This window comes from Lycium barbarum, chromosome 1 (assembly GCF_019175385.1).
Source record: "Lycium barbarum isolate Lr01 chromosome 1, ASM1917538v2, whole genome shotgun sequence".
NCBI lineage: Eukaryota > Viridiplantae > Streptophyta > Magnoliopsida > Solanales > Solanaceae > Lycium > Lycium barbarum.
In genome coordinates, this window is record NC_083337.1 from 166,224,301 (window position 1) to 166,249,902 (window position 25,602).

General features: G+C 35.0%; 5 protein-coding genes and 3 non-coding genes across 8 annotated transcripts; 2 read left to right on the forward strand and 6 right to left on the reverse strand.

Moving 5' to 3' along the window:
• Positions 1-1,146: 1,146 nt before the first annotated feature.
• On the forward strand, positions 1,147-3,575 carry LOC132605474 (protein yippee-like At3g11230). The gene is made up of 5 exons (XM_060318615.1): positions 1,147-1,418; positions 2,041-2,078; positions 2,166-2,271; positions 2,369-2,424; positions 2,509-3,575. Exons 1-5 carry the CDS (start codon positions 1,311-1,313, stop codon positions 2,585-2,587), a joined length of 387 nt encoding a protein of 128 aa, XP_060174598.1. The 5' UTR covers positions 1,147-1,310; the 3' UTR covers positions 2,588-3,575.
• A 2,388-nt stretch (positions 3,576-5,963) lies between these two features.
• Positions 5,964-7,332, reverse strand: LOC132605485 (NADH dehydrogenase [ubiquinone] 1 alpha subcomplex subunit 2-like). The gene is made up of 3 exons (XM_060318625.1): positions 7,175-7,332; positions 6,930-7,036; positions 5,964-6,281 (listed from the first exon to the last, which is right to left on the reverse strand). The coding sequence occupies exons 1-3, from the start codon at positions 7,258-7,260 to the stop codon at positions 6,178-6,180; spliced, it is 297 nt and encodes a 98-aa protein (XP_060174608.1). The 5' UTR covers positions 7,261-7,332; the 3' UTR covers positions 5,964-6,177.
• Positions 7,333-9,024: 1,692 nt separating this feature from the next.
• On the forward strand, positions 9,025-10,845 carry LOC132626374 (protein yippee-like At3g08990). Its single transcript, XM_060341232.1, has 6 exons — positions 9,025-9,160; positions 9,388-9,535; positions 9,780-9,814; positions 9,952-10,060; positions 10,144-10,199; positions 10,300-10,845. Exons 2-6 carry the CDS (start codon positions 9,449-9,451, stop codon positions 10,643-10,645), a joined length of 633 nt encoding a protein of 210 aa, XP_060197215.1. The 5' UTR covers positions 9,025-9,160; positions 9,388-9,448; the 3' UTR covers positions 10,646-10,845.
• Positions 10,846-11,466: 621 nt separating this feature from the next.
• On the reverse strand, positions 11,467-11,540 carry TRNAV-AAC (transfer RNA valine (anticodon AAC)). The gene has a single exon. It is a non-coding gene; the product is annotated as a tRNA-Val (tRNA).
• Positions 11,541-12,315: 775 nt separating this feature from the next.
• On the reverse strand, positions 12,316-12,389 carry TRNAV-AAC (transfer RNA valine (anticodon AAC)). The gene has a single exon. It is a non-coding gene; the product is annotated as a tRNA-Val (tRNA).
• An 856-nt stretch (positions 12,390-13,245) lies between these two features.
• On the reverse strand, positions 13,246-13,803 carry LOC132605508 (histone H4). The gene has a single exon (XM_060318642.1). It carries the CDS (start codon positions 13,722-13,724, stop codon positions 13,413-13,415), a length of 312 nt encoding a protein of 103 aa, XP_060174625.1. The 5' UTR covers positions 13,725-13,803; the 3' UTR covers positions 13,246-13,412.
• A 3,382-nt stretch (positions 13,804-17,185) lies between these two features.
• Positions 17,186-17,259, reverse strand: TRNAV-AAC (transfer RNA valine (anticodon AAC)). Its single transcript has one exon. It is a non-coding gene; the product is annotated as a tRNA-Val (tRNA).
• A 2,867-nt stretch (positions 17,260-20,126) lies between these two features.
• LOC132605496 (histone H4) lies at positions 20,127-20,666 on the reverse strand. The gene has a single exon (XM_060318633.1). The coding sequence runs from the start codon at positions 20,591-20,593 to the stop codon at positions 20,282-20,284; it is 312 nt and encodes a 103-aa protein (XP_060174616.1). The 5' UTR covers positions 20,594-20,666; the 3' UTR covers positions 20,127-20,281.
• Positions 20,667-25,602: the final 4,936 nt, after the last annotated feature.

The following is a 25,602-nucleotide window of genomic DNA, read 5'->3' on the forward strand; positions in this document are numbered from 1 at the left end:
GAAATGGATATAGCTCCTGCTCGCATGGCTAGAAAGTGTAGTATATGCAAGCAAACAGGTCATAACAAGAATCGCTGCCCCGACAGAAATCAGTAATTGTTGTTGCTTGTTGGTTTTTATGTTTTTTCTTAAGTTGTACGATTGTTGTTTCCTTGTGTACTCTTCCAAGAATATATAACATGTCTTGTGCAGTTTAATAGTTAGTATGTAATTTAACATTTACTACTCGGTTAATGTGTGACGTTTATTTAACTTATATTTTATTTTTTATTTCTGTTCCCATATATAACACATTTAATTATTGCATGTGTTAAAATATTTATTTGAGTTAATCATGCTTTAAAAATTAAAAAAATCAATAATTTTTTTTTATTAAAAACACAACCGAATATGATTTAAATAGAGGCAACGTACCAAGTATTTGTAAAACGGGGAAAAAATATATATTGTTATAACGTGGACTGATCCACGTTATACAAAATATATTGTATAACGTGGATCAGTACACGTTATACGGTTAAAAAAAAAATCGTTGATTGGTTCTGACAACCGAAAAAGTTTTTTGGGGTATAACGTGGATCAGCCCACGATATACCCCTTTTGGTATATAAATTTTTGGTCATCCCCTTTTGGTTTATACCGTGTATTTTTATACCCTTTAGGCTCCGGACTCAGGAATATGATCCTTCTGTGGTTCTGTTTTAGTTCTCTAAATTTCTATTGCAAAATATTAAGCTTCAAATTAATTCACCAGAAATTCCCTGTGGTGTTGACATTAATTACTAAATTTAATTTGTTTGGAATGCAATGAGAAGTTCAAAGTAATTGGCCCCTTTTGAATGAGAAGGGGTTCTAATGGCTTTTCCCCCTATTTCTACCTTTGAATAGTCTGAATGTTGATTGCTCTAAGTTTTCTTCCGGAATTCATTTTATAATAGCAAGCTTTGATGTGAAGTCAACCGACGAGCCAAATGGGTCCTTAACTCCCTTATTAGTCTTACCTTCTGGCGAAGATATAAGTGTACTTATAACTAATGATGCATGACAGAAACTGCTTTCCAGATGCTATATATAGTTGTCTTCCTTACCCATTGCAATATTTGCATTGAATATTTTATATACCTTTCTTGAACATCGATCCTCCTTTCATTTTCAACAAGAGAGGAGTCCACTGTTTATAAAATACTCCTTGTTCACCGTTCTCTTAAACCTTTTCATCTGCTCTTGAGTTATCACCACTAACTACAATTACGAGTGTTACAGCATCATCTCTGCTTCAAACTTTTTCTTTCACAAGAAAACTTTCAGGGATGGGGAATTCCTTTCTCCTTGATTTCAAAGTGTCTGATCGTTTCTACATATGCCGTATCTGCCAAACCCACGTCGCTCTCTGCCAAGATTTCAGCCTCAATTACTCGGTTATGTTTTTGCCTTTCCCTTTTTCTCCCTTTCTTGATAATTGTCATTCTTGAGTCAAATTGATTAGCTCTATAATATTTGAAAGAACTGTAATAGTCTTCCTGATTCTTTCAATTCTGATTTATTAAACAAAAGGGTATTTAATTAGGCAATTCAGATGCGTAATGTGCATATATTCATCATGTTGACGAGTTTGCAAAGTGGATAATCTTTCATCTTATCTTGACACAATGAATTTCTGTCTGTCTAATTCCCCCTTTCTGCTTTTGCCGTTCATTTCATCAAGTACCGCCAACAATCTTCTCTTTTTCCATTTTCCAAGAATATGCAAGACATCAATTTTTACGTCTACAGAAAAGATGGAAGGATTGATCAAGAAAATGTATACCCATATAGAATCTAGGAAGTAGAAGTAATATCTTGTAATGCCTACTATTTGTGGGTTTTTAAACACAACGTTACAAGTTTTGTACTATATTTAATCACAGGAGTAAACTTCATACGACTATGCTAGACTGAGTTGACTCCATTAAGTGACTGGTGCTGGTGCAATGATATCTTATGCAGATAGAAATAACAGTCCATATTTCAATTATCTCACATTCTTGGTATGTTTTTCAGCCAGTGACGGGGGTGAATGGAGGTGTATTTGATGAAGTGTAAGGTTTCTTACTACTGATTTCTTGGAATAATTTACTGGAAGTTGTCTATACAGGTCAAACTAATCTGCGCGATAAAATATGCAGGGTGAATTTGCATGTAAACGAAGCAGAGAAGCAGAGGCAACTTGGTCCTCACACGATAGCAGATGTCTACTGTAACAAATGCAACAATCTGCTGGGATGGAAATTTGTATGAACCCAAAACCCTATGCCCCAAATTTGTTAAATTCCTTCAATGGGCAAAACTATCTGACATGATCTGTTTTTAAAAAAAAAAACCCTTTCAGATTGAAGTATTTGAAGAGGATCCAATCGCAAGAAAAGAGCTGGTTATGTTGCAAATGTGAGATTTGTATGCTACAAACTCATGCTTTCATATCACATAAAGTACTTAATTCTTATTTTTTTTCCTTTAATCCTTCCACAGGGGGAAGCTGCAGGAAAGGAATGGAAACCAAATAGAAGAAGCAGTGGAACCTAAAGCAACGAGGAGCATCAGTAATTGAAGAAATATAAAACCACCATAGAAGATTCTTGCAAGGATCTCTCTCGAAGAAATCAATTAACTTCTAAAAGAGAAAATTCGGATGGTCTTTACTTTGTAATTTCCATACTTTTCATAAGCTTTTTCTAAAAGAGAAAATTCGGACGGTCTTTACTTTGTAATTTCCATACTTTTCATAAGCTTTTCACGTTTCCTCTATGTACCCTGATATGGCACTGCGACGTTCCACACCTGAACAAAAGAAGGGATTCCTACACTAGTTTCATTTTTGCTAAAAGGGGGTTATACACCAGTTCTAAACTACTGATACACAATTCGGCGATGTTTTATGTTGAAACTGGTGATAGTATTGTTATCAGGCTGCAAGATTGTAGCCTCTGAGTACGGATTTAGTGCTGTTTAGCATCAGTTATTGTATGAAGTTGCAACTTTGATTGAACAACACTAAGGGATTCATCCACTAGTTTCTTTTTGTTAAAAGGGATTTATACACCAGTTTAAACTAGTAACACACAATTCGGCGATGGTTTCTATTGAAACCGCGATATTATTGTTATTAGACATCACGACTGTAGCTTCTGAAAAGGGATTTATACTCTGATTCTATGGAATCAAAATTTCATTCCTAAACTCCATAACCAGGATGACCCATTGTAGTCTATTCAACTTGGCTTTATATCCTCATATTTATCCCGGTTCTTTGATCTGAACCGCTATGTTTTATTTTCGTGAACCTGATGAAGCTCCAAAACTGTAACTACACCACTCAATAATCAAGGACCAACCTGGCTCATAAGCACATTTTCCTGCGTTCCCAGCCTTGGTCAAATAGATTAACATGAAGGCGTTGTATTGGGGAGCCAGGGGTTGCCTGTAGTTTTTTTTTTTTTTAAATCAGGTAAAAGTATTTAAAAGAAAGGTACCGAGACGGTATACTAAATTACATCTGAAACAGACAGACCCTACAAGAGTAACGGATTACAATTTTCCAAGAGAATCCAAAAAGTCCATATGCTGATCCATGTTCTCTAAAATATTCTTCTTACACCATACGAACAGATTGAGCAGAGGTTCTTGACTCTGGAAATATGATTCGTTTTATTCTCAAAGCAAGCACTGTTCCTTTCTCTCCAAATAGTCCAGAAAATACACAAGGCAATGGTCTTCCAAAGTTGCTGCTGGCTCTTTGTTACTTTCTGCCCTTGCCAGCTCTCCAATAGACTTCTAACATCCGAAGGCATTACCCAAGCTACACGACACAGGCTCAGTATAAGTTCCCAACACTGTTTAGCAACCTTACAATGGATAAAGAGATGATTGACTGATTCCCGCTCCACTTCACATAAATAACACCTGTTGCTTAAATTGTATCCTCTTCTTTTGCAAATTATTGGGGTTGCCTGTAGTTAAGCAATCATCATCTTAAGACTAAGAATGAGATCTCTTCACTAGCATCATTCGTGCATTCTAGCAGTTGCTCAACCAAAAAGTGGTCAGCTGATTTACTCCCTCCTTTCCCTTCCCCACTAATCAAAGGAAGATAGGGTGTAGTTGTAGAGCTTAAATATCAGTATTTCAGGCTGAGCAGGGCAGACTTCCCATAGTTTTCTATACTGTCCCATCTTTCAAAAATATAGGCCAGCTTTCTCAAACCCAAGACCAAAAATCAAGGCTTACCTCCTGGGAATTACTAAAGTGAAGATCGATGTCTTCTTCCAGAAGAGAATTTTGTTTCATTTCTACCTAGTGATACATGAGATTGGAGTTTTATTTGCTAAAGTGAAGATCAATGTCTTCTTCCAGAAGAGAATTTTGTTTCATTTCTACCTGGTGATGCATGAAGATATAGCTAGCAGCTCTTCATTTGCCTATGTGCTATCTCTACGCACAAATTAGTCAACTCACATTATTACAGTTACATACATGGCTAAACTGGGAGTACTGATTAATTGATCACCAATGATCTGAATGGATAATGTTGATCTGAATCTCCACACCGGAATCAATTGATCATGCTGATCAAACTGTAGAACCAGCTTATTACAAAAATAGACACTTTCACGGATTGCCTCACTAAAGGACATATGCTTTAAAGACTAAGTACTATACTTCATAATTGTATAATATATTTTTTTTTTTGGGTGTTTTGGGATTTACATTGCATATTAGTTTGGAATAAAGCAACTGACAATGAATTTCTTATATGTTTGAGCTCTCTGGTACTACCAATTACTGCGCTAATATTGTATTCAGGCTTCATGATTGTAGCCTCTTACTAGGGGATCTAGTATTGTTCAGAACCAGTTAACTGTACAAAGTTGCAACTCTGATCCTCCGGAATCTGAAGTTCACTAATAAACTCAATCAGAATTACCCATTATAGTCTATCCAACTTGGCTTTATATCCATATATATACCACGGTTCTTTGATATTGCATCACTATGTTATATTTTTCCTGACCCTCATAAAGCTCTAAAACTGTAAATATACCGCTCAGTAATCAAGGACCAACTTGGCTCATAAGCATATTTCTTGTGTTCCCAGATCCTGTGAAATAGATTTTTTTTTTTTTTTTTAAAAAAAATTTTGATAACCGAGAAATTCATCTAGAGCCAACCCCTTGGGCCAACTGCAGCCTACATAATGGGGGGATGATGGGCCCACTCCTCGACCCTTCCCCACTTGAATACTGGACTTAGTTCGCTTGGCACAGGGCTAAACTTGTGACCTAAGACACAAGTCCCTTAACCTTTGCCAATTGGGCAAACCCCTATGGCAACGTGTGTGTAATTGGACAGCCTCCGTCAAATATATTAACAGGAAGGCATTGTATTGGGGAGTCTGGGGTTGCCTGTAGTCAAGCAATTCTGCATCTTACGACTAGGACTGAGATCACTAGCATCACTCATGCATTCTCCACAAAAATGTGGTAGACTGATTTATTCCCCCCTTTCCATTCCCCACTAATCAAAGGAAGATTAGGATGTAAATTGCAGAGCTTAAATATCAGTATTTCAGGCTCACTTCCATAGTCACTATAACGTCTCTTTCAAAAATATAGGACAGAGATTTTTTACGTGTCAGCTTTCTCAGACTCAAGACTATAAATCAAGACTTCCCTCCTGGACTAAAATGAAGATCGATGTCCTTTGTTTCTACCTAGTAGTAAACAAGATTGGTGTTTTATACACTAAAAGGAAGTGAAGACATAGCTAGCACCTCTTCATTCGCCTGCGTGTTATCTCTACGCACAAATTAGTCAACTTGCATTATAAGAGTTACATAGATGGCATAAGCTGGGAGTACTGATTAATTGATCACCAATGGCACACTTGACGAAATCTCAACTGTAACAGGATTAAATGCACAGAAGGAATAATGTCAAACTTCTAATGTTAACAAACAGAGAATTTCAAACATTTGCCTTCCAACAGCAAATAAAAGCCAAATATCCAGGATTCAAGTTTATGAACGATTAGTTTGATTCATGATAACTAGCATCAAAAGATTATTTTAGAAAGCACAATGTGAGGATAGAACTCTACACAGTGCTGAATGTAAAGACATACAATTCTGCAGATCCAATGTCATCAAGATTTAGATGATGCCCCTACTTTTCCAAGGTCCTCAAGTGCCTTTGAGATTTGCTCCTCCGTCAATCCCTCCAGTCTGATGCCCCTTTCAACTCCCAAGTCTATTAGAATTTAAAAAAGAAAAATACAAGAATAGAAGGTCAAACCACAGGAACAGGGTAAAGATCACTTAAAGCAACTTGACTATACCAGATTTGAAACGAAAACTTCATCAAATTTGTCCATAGAAGAATGTAGCAAACATTTGCATGGTGTCAAATAATTTGGAGAACATCCCAAAGTGGAAAGAAGGACATAAAAATTAGAACGGATTGAGTATTATTCATGAGAAAACGAGACAATTCTACATGCCTAGGAAACCCAACCACTTGTGAGGTCCATTCACTATACTCAAACCTTTACAGTCACATAATTCCTTCATCCTTATTATGCAATTTATGAGTCAGACTTCTATCAATCCCTTATCTTGATTAAATATTAATATATCATTTACCAAAAGTTTACTTATAAGTTTCAATTAAGCTGGAATATAAAGGAACTTGATGAAATGTAACAAAAACAATGAAAAGAAGAAAAAGAAAAAAAAAAAGGAATTTTTGTGAAGTGTCTACTCAGAAGTGCGTAAAATATTAATCGTGCATCAAATTATTCAAAGAAGCACTTCAATTAATTGCATTTAGCGCCCGATTAGAACTATAATCAAGGAAACCATTAAGAAAAATAAGCACAAAAAATGAAAAGATAATTACCATATCTAGCCCAAAGCTGAGGCTCAATGGAAGTGGCCTCACGAATCAAAATAGGTAATTTGGGGTTATGGGTCTTGAGATCTCTGTAGTTCTTCTCAATAAACGACCTATATAAAATAAAAAAACAATTACTTGTTATTAGATTTATCTATAAATCAATCAACAACATCTTAATCCCAAACAAATTCGAGTATTTAATAATTCACTGCAGCATTTGCTAATTACTTAGGTAAATGAGTAAAAACCTAGTGGCAGCACTTTCAGGTGATGATGGAGAGAAAAGGATGCGTAGCTCTTTGAGGTTCCGAGATAGATTTGATCTCCACGCCATTCTTCACCTTCAACTATTCCCTACACTTTACAAAATTCCTCCTTTTTTATAAATAAACCAGAAACTTCATGAGTTGTGATTTATGCTTTAACGGTTGTACTAAACATTTTTCGATTGACGATCCCAATTGTGGACCAGTTTTTCTGTTACTGGACTTTCACTGAGAGTCAGTCCATTGGGCTAACGGTGCCCCTTTTCATTTATGATCACTAACTTTTGGACAATTTACACGATTGGCCTTATTCCGGATGGTCTTTAATTTTTATCCTTCGCCTAATATTTCGAAGTTCTGGGTTAGAACCTCACCTCAATAAAAAATATAAAAAAAATCGCAAGACAGAGTTTCGTAGCAAAATTAGGCCTATTTGGGCAAAAGTTAGGTCTTAAGAAAAACTTCTGCCCAAAATTAAGCCTTAAGGCCTAACTTTTGCCCGAATAGGCCTAATTTTGGGCAAATGTTAGGCCTTAAGGCAGAGATTTTGCGAAAACCTTGCCTTGCGAATTTTTTTTTTTCTTTTTTACTTAGTGGATGTTCAAATCCAGAATTCGAAATATTTTTGGCCACTTTTTAAGCGAAGGATAAAAATTAAAGACCAGCGCCTTTGAAGGTCAATCCACGCAAAAAATTTGGGTTAGCGAAGCCCCATGATTAACTAATCTTTCCTCTTCTAGAGTTTCATTGTATTAACCGGCTATTAAAAAGTGGTTGAATATATTACTTTTCATCTCGAGTGACCTTTTGACTAAACTAAAAAGAGATAAAAGGACTTTTCTATATAAAAAAATAAATAAATTTATTCACCTTTGTACAATAATTCATTTAACCAATAACTCCCTTTTAATTTTAAAGGGTTGTTTCATACCATTTAAATGAAGAAAAAAATACTACACCTAATATTTCACGATTTTTTGGTTAGTTCAGAGATATTTTTTATTATCACACAAACAATAGTTTAGTATATGAGGTTAAGTAGAATATAACATATCTAAAATGGATGATTACTATCTTTATGTTACTTGATTACTTTTTCTTTCTTTTAAATAAATTTATGATTTAAGCGACTTGAACTATTTAGTGAGTGAACGTATAACTACATGTCACCCATATATTGATTTGACGTAAATAGTTAGCTAAATTTTTATCTTTGGCTAGTAATTTTGAAGAGAGAAAGCGAAATGCAATTTATAAGTCGCATCCAACAAATACGATGTGTAAGTCGTGCGCCTATGTGACTTTTAAGTTGGGTTCAGCAAACAAATAAGTCATACATAACTTATAAGTTGGGTTCAGGAAACGAATAGGTCGATTTATCAAATGCGATTTGTAAGTTGCATACATCAAATGTGAAACACAATTTATAAGTTGGATTTAACAAATGTGATTTATAGGTCGTATTTATCAAACACGATTAGTAAGTAGCATACATCAAATGCAATTTGTAAGTTCTTTATCCCCCAATATATCAAAGAGCGATGACACAAATTACCAGTGAACTCCTACGTAACATTTGTGAGTTTTACATGGACGATTTGATAGTCTTTTTCAAAAGAAAGAACCGACATACACAAACTTTTATTTTAAAAAAAAATTACTGTGATTTCTTTTTTTTGGCTGCCCCAGATTACCAGAATTTTCCGGTAGCTTATAACTATAATAATACAGAAACTTGTAATCCGTTTTTGATTAGTGAAATCCACACAACAATTACATTATTACAAACAGATTAGTGAAATCCACACAACAATTATTAACCTGCAACTGTTTTTCTCATAAGTAAAGGGAATAAAAGAAAAGGAAACATAATAACTCCCTAGTCTCTGTATATAAGGGTGAAGAAGTAAAATGTAAGACTTGTAACCAATTGGCTTCCTCAAGATTTCCCTCCTCTCTGTGTTAACGGTAAAGATATTACTCTTCTCAAATTAGTTTCAAGATTCAAGAACTGAATTTTCTGTATCAAAAATTCTCTTCTCAGTACCCATTTTTTTTCACTTTGTTGAATTAGTTACATTGTTTATCTGGTTCGAAACTAGTCTTTTTCCATTGATGAACTCGAATATCAGCAGTGAATCTTTGATCTTTCTTCTCCATTTTGTTATTTGTTGAAGTTATTTTGTTTGTGACAGGTCTACGAGTTGAAGAAATTCTATTAGGAGTAGTGGGTTCTTGATTGACACCGTTGATACAATGGTCTTTAGTGTTCGAGAAGAGGATTTAGTGTATTGTAATGAATGCAAAACCCGAATTGGATTCGTCAACGATCACATTCAAATCGTAAAGATTTCTAATCACTCTTTCTTGCATCAGTTTTGTGTTTCTTTTTATTATTTTCAATTCTTTGTGTACGCTCATTTTCTTTGAAGCTCTACATTAAGGATAAACTTGTATTACTTTTTTTCAATTGTACTTAACTATTCAATTTGGGAAACTACTTAGTATCTTTTGATGAAACTGCTTCTGAGTTCATAAAGAGGAATTCAGTAATCGAGCTCATCTTTTTGTGTTGTGTATTTTGCAGGTGCAAAATGGCAGAACAGGGGTCTTTGAGAAAGTGTAAGTCTCAAAATTTCATGCAATTTTGAATATAGAGTAGTATTATTCAACTAAACATTTTTATGGGGTCTGAGGCATGTTATATAGATATGTATGTATGTTATATATATATGACTATATGTTGTATATGTATGCAGGTTTAATGTACAAAATCTTGACAGCGAGAATCATCTTCGACAAGTAAATTGCAATGCTGTAGCTGATATTTACTGTGCCCAATGTGGGATGCTGCTTGGATTGAAACTTGTAAGATACTAAATTACCAAATTTCTATTTCATGAACAATACGATTTGCAGTTCCTTTTTTTAACAGAATTTAGTTTCTCCAGATTGCAGTCCCCCAACCGTCCATTTATGTTAGAGAAGGAATATGCTTGATGGATTTGTAAGTTTCTTACGGATATGCAAAATGCAACTCTACATGCATATGTGATAATGATTTGTAGGGTGTTAATACGAATAAATGTTTTTTTTTTTTGTGGCAGGGACAAGCTTGTTTACTTCAATGATTATCCAATGCTTATCAAAGAAAAGGGTGGACCACATGGTGCCGTTAATATTGATGAATATCTTAATGAACAAGCTGGAGGCGCTAACATTGAACAGGTTCCTAAAGAACAAGATGAAGGCGAGAATATTGAACAGGTTCCTAATGAACAAGATGAAGGCGCGAATATTGAACAGGTTACTAGTGAACAAGGCGGAGGAGATAATATTGAACAGGTTCCTAATGAAGAAGACGGAGGCGCTAATGATGAACAGGTTCCTAATGAAGATGTAGATCAAGTGGCTGATGGAATGGACAATATTGATCTGAATCCAGAAATATGAACCAACTAATGATGAAAATGTAGAACTTTTACATTCACTGAATGAACTTACTAAACTTCATATCTTTCAAGTAGTCATTCATAATTGTGTGATAGCATTTGATAGTGAGTTTCTTATATGTTTGAGCTCTCTGGTAGTACTACCAATTACTGCACCAAACAATTTCTGTATTGCAAAGGTGTAACCTTCTGAAAGCTATAAAGTTGAACAGTTTGTTTGATAGAGTCTATCTAATTTTTGCTTCTATTGCGGTTGTTAATCTATTGCTAAAGTGAAGGGTGATTTATCCATTATCCTTCCACTATCGTAGTTCGTGAATAACATTATGTCAATTTCTTAGAATGGGAATGGTATTTATTGAGGTCTTCTGCATAAACTTATGTAGTGAAAAGTTCCTACTTGTTTAAGGGAATTTGTCCTCTTTTGATTTTGCACAAATTGTGTAAAGTTTAGTATTCTGCATTGTCTAGACTTTCTTTTAGTGCCTTATCAATGCTAATCATGCTGTACGTACTTTCTTTTAGTGGACAGATTGGAAGTTTTACAGAAGAATTTCCAGTCCATTTTTTGCTGATTATTCATGACCGCTGTACTTTCATATTCTCCATTAGGAAAGATAATTCACACTTACTCCGTCTAGTCCTTTATTGTGCAGTCATTTCCCTTTTTGTATTCCTTTTGGCAAGTTGCTTTGCAGTCTGATTCCAATCCTGTTCTTGTGCTGGACTAAGCAATTATATTTTAGTGTTCATGCTAATGTTAAGCCAAGGAGTAGAAGGAAACGATTGAAAACTCAAAAAAAAAAAAGAGACAAGAGAAACTGGCTTCGCCCGGACTCGAACCGGAGACCTTCAGTGTGTTAGACTGACGTGATAACCAACTACACCACGAAACCTTGATTGTACGGTTAGCAATTACACTAAATGTGGATGAGTCTATCATTTTCCTTTCCAAGGTCGAATACAAATTTACAACTTGTGTTCTAACATTGGTTTCCTCGTTTTATCTTATATATCTCTTCCCCAATACAGGTTCCCTTTAGGGTACCTTCAAGGGGGCAGCTTTCAGTTCACCTTAACAATAAATAGTACTTGAACTAGTTATTTAAACTTTCGAAATTGGTACATGGTTATTCATGTCAATTTCTTAGAATGAAATTGGTATTTCTGAAGTCTTCTGCATAAACTTAAGTAGTGAAAGGTTCCTAATTGTTCCAGGGTGTTAGTCATCTTCTGATTTCACACATATTGTGAAGATAGAGTTGTACAGAAGAATTTCCTGTTCATTTCTTTGCTGGTTATTCATGACTACTATAGTCACTTTCGAATTCTCCAGTAGAAAAGATACATAATTCGCACTTGGTCTGTTTAATCATTTTTGCGGTCATTTCCCTTTTTCGTGTTGAAATATCATTTGCTGATTTCCAATTGAACTTTTTATTGCAAAGCTATTTATAGCATAGTATTCCTTTTGGCAAGCTGCTATTGCAATCTAGACACAAGTAAATAATCATATTTAAGGAATCATCTTAATGTTGAGCCAAGGAGTAGAGGCAGCAGAAACTTGATTTCTGAAGATGCCAGCCTCTCAACAAGACTCAGGAGTCAGGACTAGTCCAGTTTAGCGTATAAAAGAAAAACGAACTAAAACTAAAATAAGATAAAAAGAAATGGCTTCGCCCGGACTCGAACCGGAGACCTTCAGTGTGTTAGACTGACGTGATAACCAACTACACCACGAAACCTAGATGCTTGACTGATACCGTGAAGAAGACTTAAAACAATACTAAAAAGACCTAACAGTTGAGACAGCTTCAAATAGTAAGAACATAAGGAAATAGGAGCCTGATGAATGAAACGCGACTGTCGTGCTACTTCCTGTTTCTGGACATGTCTGGGTGTATGTTGAGGCAAATGTGCAGAGTCTCCTAGCTACAATGTGATGGTATTATTAACTAAATCTTGAGATCTTGGAATAAATAGATACACATATTCTTATGAAGCTTCATCTACTCTGCAGATATCTCTTGCCTACTTCACAAATACTGCATTAAAATTTAGACAAAAGATGCAATCAGTGAGTAGCCAAACCATCATGCTAAAGAAACTCAAAAGCTAGCATGCCCAACTATCCAATTGGAAGTAAAGCAATGATGCAAGCTACCCATATACAACTGCAAATCGTGGTCATGAGTTACAAATCGCCAAGAAAATAGCTACTAACGAGACCTAAATTCTAGCCTTGTCACGTCGTGTATTTTTTCACATGAAGGGGTCTTAAGTCAAACAAACAACCTAAAGATGAATAGCCGTGAAGATTGAAGGAACAGACCAAATTCGAAAAATAGCTTCGACAAAACAACTGAATTCAATTTGACAAGAACCACAGCCAGTCAGCCACAGCCTACAAGTTTGAGACTAAAGTCTCATACTCACCAATGATTAAAAGAGCTTATCAAACTTGTAGAAATTGAATGCCCACCTAGTTTCACAAATGTATAAATGCCCAACCAGTGGTTGCAAAACCATAGTTTTTATCAGATTGCACAGATACTGTGTCATTTCAATCAATTATCAACAATAATAATCAGCTGGAAGTAATTTCTAGAAATTGAACTTGGTCCATTGAATATGTAAGGAGAAATTACAATAACTGGACCTTAAGAACCAGATCTAGAACAAAACGCTACAGAGAAACCAAAACACAGAAACTGCAGAAATTTCCTTAAAATCTACATTAACTAATTGCCTAACAACAGATCCACAGTCTAACCGCCAAAACCATAGAGGGTCCGGCCCTGCCTCTTAAGGGCATAGACAACATCCATAGCGGTAACAGTCTTTCTCCTAGCGTGCTCAGTGTAGGTAACAGCATCACGAATCACATTCTCTAGAAAGATCTTGAGGACTCCACGTGTCTCCTCGTAAATCAGACCTGATATACGCTTCACACCACCCCTACGAGCCAATCGACGAATTGCTGGCTTTGTAATGCCCTGAATGTTATCTCTAAGAACCTTTCTGTGCCTCTTGGCTCCTCCCTTTCCCAACCCCTTTCCTCCCTTTCCACGACCTGACATTTTCAAAGAGAAATTTTAATTTGAATGAATTCCTGGTTTGAATTTTCTAGGGTTTTTGACTTGAATGAATTGAAGGGGATGGTGGTGGGTATTTATCTTTGGTGGATTTGGGCGCGTGGATTTCGTGGGCGATTTGAAATGTAGCGGGGCAAAAATCGTAGCCGCTAAATTTTTGGGGATTTACTTGGTGATCGACGGATAGTAATGTCGATCCATGTGAGAGGCGGAAACTGAATATGAGTCGTTTGATTTAATGGGGATCCATGTGAATGAAGATCTAGTGATGTTAATTGACCTTCACCTAAGAGTATTTCTGTTTTTTCTTTCTCGCAATTTAGTCCATCAAGAAATTATGGGCCAGTTAGAACTTTTCTAGTTCGTTACTAATCAGAGCATGTAAAAAAAGAAAAAAGAAACTTGTCTCACATGATTTTAATAACATGCATTTATGTTCTCACATGATTAGCCATTTACCACTGTTATTATCTCAAACCACTTTATGAATTATTTTCATATAAGAAATACTTTTTTTTTTGCTTAAATAAGAAATTGTTTACCCCTAAAAAGGAAGCAATTGAATTTGTGCGCGGTTTAAAGGATACGTGGTTTAATTAGTCGTTAATGTAATGAAATACTCCCTTTGTTTCAATTTATGTGAACCCATTTGACTAGGTAAGGAATTTAAGAAAGTAAAGAAGACTTTTAAATTTATGGTGTAAAATGACTCACATATATTTTGTGTGGCTATAAATCAATCCATAAAGGTAAATTGTTTTCAAATATAGAAAGAGATCATTTTTTTTGGCACGAACTAATAAGGAAATGGATTCACATAAATTGAAACAGAGGGAGTATGAAATAACAATCAGTTGTATGTAACGAACAAAGATAGAAATAGCCTGAATCGTTTATTGCTTGTAACTTAAAACTGGTCTGTTGCAGAATGTTAAAGCTGAGTGCCCTGAGAGAAATTGCTAAAGAACTTGAACTTTATGAAATTTTACAAAGTAAGTGCATGAGATTAGAATCACCCCTTCTAATGAGGGGGTTTATCCCCTTTTATTGTACAAGAGTTAAGTAGGCGTTTGGACATTCATGAGATGAAATCAGCGTTTGAACATGCGATTTCATCTCATGAGATGAAATTCCAAATCATCCAAAAAGGCATGATTTGAGATTTAAAATCATGATTTCAAAAAATATAAATATAAAATTTGACTCATACATTTATATTTTGTAAAAAAAAGACTCATAAGTTGGTAGATATATTTATCAATCATGTTAACCAACCATTTGTATTGAATATTAATCTACAAGTTGGTAAATATTTACCAATCATGTTTACCATGTGGAAGAATTATATTAAAGAGTAGTTACATTACTATTCATGTTAAATTTTTTCATTTTTATTGAACTAAAGTTTGATCGATTGATGTTGTATTTTTTAGGAAGGTCTTCTAGTAGCGTATTAATTTTATTTTGAACTATAATTTACTCATTTCGTAAGATTGTATAAGAATTGGAAAAATTTTGATGGTTTTCACAACTTGTGTGATTTTTATGTTTATAAAAAAAACTGCAACTTAAGAAATCTAAATTGCATGTCATCACATGATTTCATCTCATGAGATGAAATCGTGTCCAAACGGCTCCTAAGAGCCCCAATGTAGTTAGAGTCCTAATGCTCCTTAAAATCTGATAATTTGATATTAATTACTAATATTAACGACGCCTTAACAACTGCTCGCGAAACGGTCGGCGTGAAATCTGATCAGTAACGGATTTCTCGCATTTGTGCTAACTGGCGTCTCTCCGGCATACTGGATTAACGACCCCTCGGACTTCGTTTCATCCGAATCACCGAACTCAAACCAACGCCACATCTTGAAGTCAACGTTCCTATTTTACTCCGACCTCTCGTCGGAAGGTCGCACCATTTTACATCGGTTTTTACCGTATACATAAATACTTCTAAAATAAGCTAATTTCGACAACTTGTCAAGTACACCTGTTTCCTTGAGAGAATCAAAAAGTGTCTTAGGCCTCATTTGTTTTCATTAAGATTAAGACGTCGAATGTGAATGCACATCTTAATGATTAAAATGTTGTTTCTAGATCTGAATACTAAATAATTAAGACTATTAGTTTTTCAACATTTGAATCTGCATAATTTATTTATCTGTAAACATAATAAATATACAATTTAAATAAAAAAATACTAAAAAAACATAAATTTAATAAAATAAAATCGTTGTTTTAATTAAAATGAGATTGTTGGTTCTAGATCTGAACACTAAATAATTAAAATTATTTGTTTTTCAACATCTGAATGTGTATCATTTATTTATTTGTAAACATAATAAATATACAATTTAAATAAAAAAAATTAAATACTAGATAAATATAAATTTAATAAAATAAAATCGTTGTTTTAATTAAAATAAGATAAAAAAAGAAGAAGTAGCTTCGCCTGGACTTGTACCAGAGACCTTCAGTGTGTTAGACTGAAGGTGATAACCCGGAACCTTGGTATACCAATTTCTTCCAAATACTGTGCCCTTTCCCGAGGTCCGACGCAAATTTACAGCTTCTGTTAGTTTCCTCGTTTCATCTCTACATCTCTTCCTCAATATAGGTTCCCTTTGAAACACCTCCAAGGGGGTAGTTTTCAGTTCACCGTAACAATAAATAGTACTTGAAGTAGTTATTTGAACTCTTCTAATACATGGCTAATCATGTCAATTTCTTAGAATGAAATTGGTATTTGCTGAAGTCCTCTGTTCTGCAATAATAACTTACGTAGTGAAAGGTTCGTGCTTGTTCCAGGGAATTTGTCATCTCCTGATTTCACACACATTGTGAAGATAGAGTTTTATAAAAGAATTTTCTTGTTCATTTCTTTGCTAGTTATTTTTTACTACTACACTTTCAAATTCTCCAGTAGAAAATATAATTCGCACTTGGTCTGTTTAATAATTTATTTTGCAGTCATTTCCTTTTTTCGAGCTGAAATGCCAGTAGCTCATCTAGTAAATAAAGTGTTTTGAAATCTGTGAAATGTAAAGATGAAGGATATACAAGCACAGAAGTTTATCACTGCCCAAAGGCCTAAGAGCTAGTGCAATAAGATACAATACATTATGAAACAATATGTAACAACCATCCAAACAAAGTGTAAACTGTTGCTTTGTATATCTACTTGAACTTTTTTATTGCAAAGCTATTTATAGTATTGTATTCCTTTTGGCAAGCTGCTATTGCAATCTAGACACAAGTAAATAATCATATTTAAGGAATCATGTTAATGTTGAGCCAAGGAGTAGAGGCAGCAGAAACTTGATTTCTGACGATGCCAGCCTCTCAAAAGGAGGACTAGTTACTCGTTTAGACTTGACCAGTCCAGTGCAGTTTAGCGTATAGTAAAAGAAAACGAATGAAAACTCAAATAAGATAAAAAGATGCGGCTTCGCCCGGACTTGAACCGGAGACCTTCAGTGTGTTAGACTGACGTGATAACCAACTACACCACGAAACCTTAATGGATGATACAATCCTGAATTCTCAATTGAGTTTTTCCATTCACCACCCCAAGTGGAATGCTTCTATTTCTAGATCTATTTCTGGTCTACAATGCTTTTCAAAGGACTGATACCGGCATGAAGACCTAAAACAATACCACAAAGACCCAACTGTGTAGAGAGCTTCAAATATTAAGAACAAAAGGAATAGGAGCCTGATGAATGAATGTGACCGTCGTGCTACTTCCTGTTTTGTGGACATGTCTGGATGAGGCAATATGTGCAGAGTCTCCTAGCTAAATGTGATTGTAGTCCATCCCATTTGGTGGTAATTGGCATGTGCCAATTTGGTTGGCTACAAATTGAACTTGGAGAGCAAGGAAAAATTTAAATTTGTGAAAGACAAATTTTTCATTCTTTTCCTTTTTCTCCTTTTGTGCTTGGAGGCCAAGTAGTTTTCTCCCGTAAAAGGAGCTCTCTCACTTCTTTAAACACACCAAACAAAGAGACAAAGAAGAGTGAGACATTCACAGATAGAGAAATATTTTGTGAGGAAAAATAGGAATTATGAGCGATATTATAGTGAGGTGGAAAATCTTAAAAGAGGGTTATTTCTTTTGAGTTTGTAGTGGTCTTTGGAGTATTACACACGTAAAATTCTTGCTACAGTGATATCAGTTGCTCCTCTTAGCCTGTGGTTTTTCTCTTTTGGATTTTCATGTAAAAATCTTGATGTCATTATCGCTTTTTTTTATTCTTGTTAATTACCGTATCTCCGTGCTACATTATTGTTCCGCTGTAAACCAGTGAATGTTATTTCTGTGGCGGGTTTATTCCCAACAAAATGTGATCGTATTATTAGCTAAAATTTCAGATCTTGGAATAAATAGATGTCGAATTCTGTAGATGTTCTTATGAAGCTGCATCTACTGGGCTCTGCAGATATCTCTTGCCTACTTCAGAAAGACTGCATTAGAAGAATTTAGACAAAAGATGCAATCCTATGAGTAGCCAAACCATCATACGAAAGAAACTCAAAAGCTAGCATGCCCAACTATCCAAGTGGAAGCAAAGCAACGTTGCAAGCTACCGATATACAACTGCAAATCGTGGTCACGAGTTACGAATCGCCCAGAAAATAATACTCCCTCCGGATAAAAAAAAAAAAAAAAAGTTCACTTACAGTGGCGGAGCCAAAAAGAGCCGAGGATATTCATCCGAACCCTCTCGGCTAGGCCTGTGCACGAATCGGTTCGGTTCGGTTTTGGCTATCATCGAGTTGAATTTTCGAATTTCGACTTTCTAAAATTCTCAACCAAACTCGATCCATTCTAGGTTCAATTTGATTCGTTTTTATTATTTCGGTTCGGTTACACAAATCGATTTGTTCGGTTTATTCGAAATTTAAACAAGCAACTATTTCATTTCAGTTTTAGAGTAAACATAACAAAAAATAATGATATCCTAAACTTGCAGCCTTATAACCAAGAAAAAACCATAAACTTGCAAGCATAATAGCATATAAATAGCAAAACAAGAGCTTGACAACTTGTGCAAGCATACAAATCCGCCAACACCACGTTACATATACCAAATTAGTCATATTAGTCACTAGTGGCATATAAATTCGGTTTGTTCGGATCGGTTCGGTTGATAATTGAAGCAAATCGTATCCGAACCGTTAAACCGTAATATTTTACAATCGCATTTGTAAATCGAAATCGAATTGTATTATCCAAATTAAATTATCCGAATTGTTTCGAATCGGTTCGGAAATTCGGATTGAATCGATTTGTGCACAGGCCTACTCTCGACGGAAAAAAACACTATTTTTACAAGATTAAAATTATTTTTCATGTATATATACTAGATGTTGAACCCCCTTAGGCTTCTTCGTATGTTTACTTTTTTATATTTTGAACCCCCTCGGCAGAAATTTTGACTCCGCCACTGTCCACTTGGCAAATCAAGAAAAAATTAACCTTGTTTTTTTATATTTACCCCTATTAAGTGTTATATGATCAAATCTCAACGCATATTTAATTAGGGGTAGTTTAGTCAAATTACTTATTTTTGTCTATGGCTAAGTCAATTTTTTTTTTTGATCTGGAGTAACTAACAAAGACTTAAAATTCTAGTCTGATCACATTGTGTATTTTGTCAAATGAAGGTGTCTTAAGTATGTTGCCGTCAGACCAATGCATCACTAAGCTACCCAACTTATATTACCATATGCATACAGTAAACTCACTCCACCAATTCAAATAAAGGGTAAAGCAAACATAGATCAAGTCAAATATCCTAAAGATGAAAATTGAAGGAACATCTTTCTAATATGTGCCGCTCCATCTTCATTTATAGAAAATTTAATCACCTTTGAAAATTATGTGGAAATGGGACTCTTTAACAACATACTCCTCAATCAGTAGTTCAGAATACATAGAAAAAGTCAACAATCAACATCAATGTAAGAAGGAACTAGGTAATTTATTAAGATAACAAATCAGTACCAAGGTAAATAGCTACTAAAACAAGGAAAAAGAAACTAAGATTGAACGCACACTCTAGCCTTTTAAATTACCAAGAAATTACACAAGTGGCTGTCAAAAATTAAAACATGGTCCTCTCTAGTTGATGCTAATCCACCAAGCATGAAACTTAGATACTCCAATCACTTGCTCATAATATTGGTGTATATGACTTTATTCTCAGGTCTCATCATTTCATATATATATATATATATAGACCAAAAGAAAAGGACAGAACACATAAGGAAATCAGGTGAATTTCACAAATGTATAAATGCCCAACTTGTGGTTGCGAAAACAGAGTCTTTATCAGATTGCACAGCTACTAAGTCAATTCAATCAATTAACAATAATAATCAGCTGGAAAAGAACCACTGTAATTTCTACTTTGTTTCTTCGATATGTAAGGAGAAATTACAATATCTGGAACTTAAGAACCAGATCTAGAATAACACTAAAGCAGCAGAAATTTCCATAAAATCTACATTAACTAATCCATAAACTCTAACCCCTAACCCCCAAAACCATAGAGAGTCCTGCCCTGCCTCTTAAGGGCATAGACAACATCCATAGCAGTAACAGTCTTTCTCCTAGCGTGCTCAGTGTAGGTAACAGCATCACGAATAACATTCTCCAAAAAGATCTTGAGGACTCCACGTGTCTCCTCGTAGATCAAACCTGATATACGCTTCACACCACCCCTACGAGCAAGCCTACGAATTGCCGGCTTAGTAATGCCCTGAATGTTATCTCTAAGGACCTTACGATGTCGTTTTGCTCCTCCCTTTCCCAATCCCTTCCCTCCCTTTCCACGACCTGACATTTTTAACAAAGAGATTTGATGATAATTAAACTTCGGATTTGAATGAAATTGCTTCTTCGGTGAGAAATGAAGTGGATGGTGGTGGGTATTTATATTTGGGCGTGTGGAATTTGTGGCAGTTTGAAACGTAGAGGGGCGAAAATCGTAGCCCTTAATATTTGGGGATCGACGGATAGTAATGGCGATCCATGTGGGAGGCGGAAAGCGAATATGAGTCGTTGATATAAATGGGGATCCGTGTGAAAGAAGATCTAGTGATGTTAATTGATCTTCGCCTAAGAGCATTTTTGTTTTTTCTTTCTTGCAGTATAGTATCTCAATTCTTTATGAGAAAAAAAAATAAAAAAATATACGGGCTAGTTAGAAGTTAGAACTATCTTGGTTCGTTACTAACGATGAAAAAATAATCTTGTCATAAGACAAGCTTGTCAAATAGTTAGGAAAAGGACAGCCCGGTACATTAAGCATCAACTATGCGTGGGGTTCGGGGAAGGGTCGGACCACAAGGGTCTATTATACGCAGTCTTATTTTGTATTTCTGTAAGAGGCTGTTTCCACTGCTTGAACCCGTGACCTCCTGGTCACGTGATAGTAACTTTATGTAAAAGTTTCTCACTAAAATGAGAGAGTGTAAAGTTAATTATTTTAGTTCGAAATAAGCATTTGTTTTAGATCTTGTACTACCATTCTTTTCATGTAACGTACTTTATCTTCAATTTATAGATGAAAGTGACCGATTGCATTCGGTGAAAATGTTGAAGAACTGACATAACCCTAGGCTGATAAATTTCTAAAGAAGGAGTGTGCATGACCCCTTAAATAAATTCAACATCAAAAAGAGAGTGGTAAGTTTTTGAAAAAGTATGTACATAATACCTTAGATAAGTTCCACATCACAAAGAAACAAAAAAGTGAAGTGATTGTTATACCCTATTTTAACCGGAGTCAAAATAGTTTACAACATCCCGGTAATTTCGAGGTTAATTAAAGTTAAGGAGTCGTCACCTAATTATTTACGGTGAATTAGGACACCTAAAGTTCATTAAAGTTATTTTCTAAAGTTTAACTCCGTTTTAAGGTCTACTAATTTAAGATTCTAGATAAGGGTTCAATTAATCTAAAAGGAAGGTATTAGGCACCCTTTAAGATCCATTTATAAATGGTTAACCGACCGGACTTAGAGTCAATTAAAAGGCCAAGTATGAATATAAAATTCAATTGCTTAAACTTTTAAAAGGGAAAAAGTAAACTGAAAATGCTCATATGTTTCAAATTAACATTGGACGTGACCGACTTAATATAAAATACCCAACGAGTCAATATTAAAATGTAAAAAGGTTTTTCAGATTTTAAAACGCCTGTTTACGTTTATGAAGTAAAAAAAAAAAAAGAAATAAAGAGGCAAAATGGGATCAGCAGATTAGTGCAAGATCCCAAACATAAAGGATTTAAAAGAAAAAGTGATTACCGAAAGGGAGATCCCATTAAAAAATTACTGATTTCCAACAAAAGTGAAAGCTTCTTGGACATTACATAACAGAAGATTTTCAACAAAGATTTGACCAATTCTTTATAAAACTTCATAGACGTAATATTGATATATCTTAGCACCACTACTGTGTTTAAACCAGTTAACCAAATGAAAATTCCTATAAGATCAAAGCTACTCTGTTACTTAACTAGAAGAGCCAAAAGACAAACAAAGTGTCACATAATTCCAATACAAATACCACCAAAGCAAACATAATATAATAAGCAGCCGAAAGAATATAGAGGAGCATTGGAGTCATTTCTCCTCGCATGCATTTTGAGGGAACGAGAGACATAAATGAAGATGTAGATGCGGGTTCATGATTTAGCGACATCACGGGGTCTTGTATTAAGACCCCTTGCAATATCGGCATCGGTGAGTCTCAAAATTGGACTCTTCGGCTCCAGTGTTCATGCAACAAAGAAAGAACAAAATGAAGGGATTAGTAAAGGGACCAAATCATCAATAGGCATGGAAATGAAACAAATAAAGCTGAAAATTGCCTGGTAGCAGTGTTATACTAAGCTGAAAATCAGGTGTAATCTTCTCGCCATATTTGACTAAAAAAATAAATTCTAGATTAAGAGACGAATCTAAAACTTTCAGGTAGTACTAATGCGTGAGTTTGTATTTCACTCAAAATTATCACAACATTAGATCACAACTTTCCAGATAACAATGAACACTGATATTTGCTTCTGTCAAACAGCAGCTGAAACCAGATTTTCACTAAGTCAAACTCCCAAAATACAACAACGACATGTGCAGGAAAGAGAGATAATGCCCCAAACAGTTTAGGACAGAGAGGGCAAGCAGATTACAGAAATGAATTATCAATCACTTAAATTGGTTTGTCTTGAAATCATCACAACAAAATGAATTTTGCCAAAGAGGCTTAGCAGTCCCTAAAATGTTCCAATTTCTTTTTAAATCCAATAGTACTAACTACAAATTGAACACCTCTGCCAAATAAAGGCTCTTAACACATGGGGCAACTCAGCATCTAAGAATATTTAAAACCCAAACAGACTCCAGAATATCAACTGAAACAGCTTGTACATTCATTTATTCTCAAGTTGTTGAATGGATTATATAAAAAACACACAGTAGGATTCAAACAGAAATCAACGGTTGCCCATGAACCAAGTTAAATCAACATTAAACAGAACTGTCCTTTTAAAACATGACAAAGGGGGACTCCAGATCATCATAAGTATGCATAGCAACTTATGTTTCAGGAAAAAATGAAGTAAGCTCATAAAGACACCCATCTAATTCAACTAAGCCACTGGTCAAAACTTCAATCAAAGAGTTCTAACAGGTTTTCCAACTTTGAACTAGACAATGTTGACCAAGATAACTTATACAATAACCCAAGTTTCAGATCTAAACAAAACACTCAAGTCCATACTAATTCTGTTTAGCTAAGTAACTGTATAACATAGAGGTAAACAACAGTAAAATGACACAAGTTTATATGGACACTAGTTATGTTCAACTAGATAGCATGAGCTATGTGAACTGCAAACTGACAAAGTTATGCACTAACACAGATCAATCTAAGTTTAAACCACCATCCTTACACTCATAACTATAAGCTTTCTCGGTTTTAAACAAACAACACTAATTATCATGATGTTACTTATTCTAGCACATAGCATTTAGACTATCATTTATGTTCAAGATAGACAGGAATCTGACCTATCATGCTTATGAATCGAACAATATCATATGACTAAGAGAGACATGCCTTTATTATAAACATGCTAATAAATTAAAGCCAAACACTATCAACATAGTCATCCCAACGTAAGCATACAGATACTGTCAGGACTAACATTAATCTATATTAAGGTGTGAACATATGAAAGTATTGACTGAAACTAAACCAAGATATGAATGCGCAAGTACTATTGACTATTAAATTGCAATTAACTAAACACAAATATACACGAATCCTATCAAGCTACTAACTAAGATTAGATTTACTAACAACAGAACACACATGAACGAACTAAACTGACTGAAACGACAGACATGTGTGAACACATAAACACTTACTAAACTACCAAAACTGAAATTAAACTAGTTAAAGAAGGATTGTTTACCTTCCTCGAGTGCAGCGAACTGGGCTCGATTCTCGGATCTACACCCGAATTCAAAGTAACAACAGGGTAAAATGTCTTGATATTTCTAAGGAGTACCCGACGATATAGGGATGAAGAAATGTTAATTTTTAAAAGATCAAGGCCGCTAAAAAAGAACTCCCCATCTATGGGTCCAGAAACGAATATTTATAGGTGAATGTTTAGGGTTTTCTGTGGTTCGAAAAATAGAGCAGGATTTCAAGATGAGCTAGCCGTTAAAAATCAAATCTCCCTCGTGATTCTTTGAGAGATCATTGAACATTTGTTGAATTTTTGTGTTGACCGAAATAAAAAGAAAAGGAAATAATAGATGTCAACGTTGAGCGTCTGATGTTGCAGAAGAAAGAGACGCAGATTATACCAAAGTGGAACGACAAATCTGTCATGGCTAAAGAATGGGGGAGGGTTATCTGAAAATGGAAGGGAGAGAGAAGGAGGAGCGAGAAAGAGAGAGAGAGAGAGAGAGAGAGAGAGAGAGAGAGAGAGAGAGAGAGAATGAAGAGAGATGTGACGCTGTGTTTCTTTAGGTTTAGGGTTGAACAAAATGAAAAAGACGGGTTGGGTCGGGTAGATTTGGGCGAAACGGGTCGGTTGTGGTGGGCTGCTCCGTTTAATGGATAATGGGCTTGATCGTTTGGGCCATTAATTGACTGAAAATATTGATCCTTCCTCCTTTATTTTAATTATTTTTTTAGGCTTCTAATTTAATAACTAGTACAATGTACAATTAGTTATCAATATGTAGAAAATAAGGATTTAATAAAGTGTTGACTTGTAATTAATTTAACGAGTCCAAATCCGAAAATGAAATGATACCGAACTATAAAAATTTGTGATAACGTAATGCTAGTAATGTTAATAGTAAAATAGTAAAAAAAAATAATGAAAGTAACGATATTAATAGTAGTAAAAAAAATAGTAATGAAAACGAAGTATTTAGCTTGTTAATAAATTTAGAAGCCCAAGGAAATAAATAAGAATAAAGGAGGGACGAAATTGGGTGTCAACAGTGATCACAACTTCATGTGGTACGCACACTTTTGGGTTCGCTAACGGTGTGGCCCGAGCTACAAATCTATATGGTCTGTTGGACCAAATTGGATAATACGTACATGCCATGAGTTTGGGTTGTGACAATTGTATGCTCCATTCCAACCTTTTACCTTGTTTGGCCAATCTACTGAAAGATTAAAAGTGCTTATTTTTAGAGTCTGAAGGTGTTCCACAAAATTTTTGGTGAAAAAATAAATGTTTTCCGGTAGAAGCAGATATTTTTTGAATTCATAACAATTGAATTCTTAAAATCTTCCTCTATGACGCCTCAATGGTAC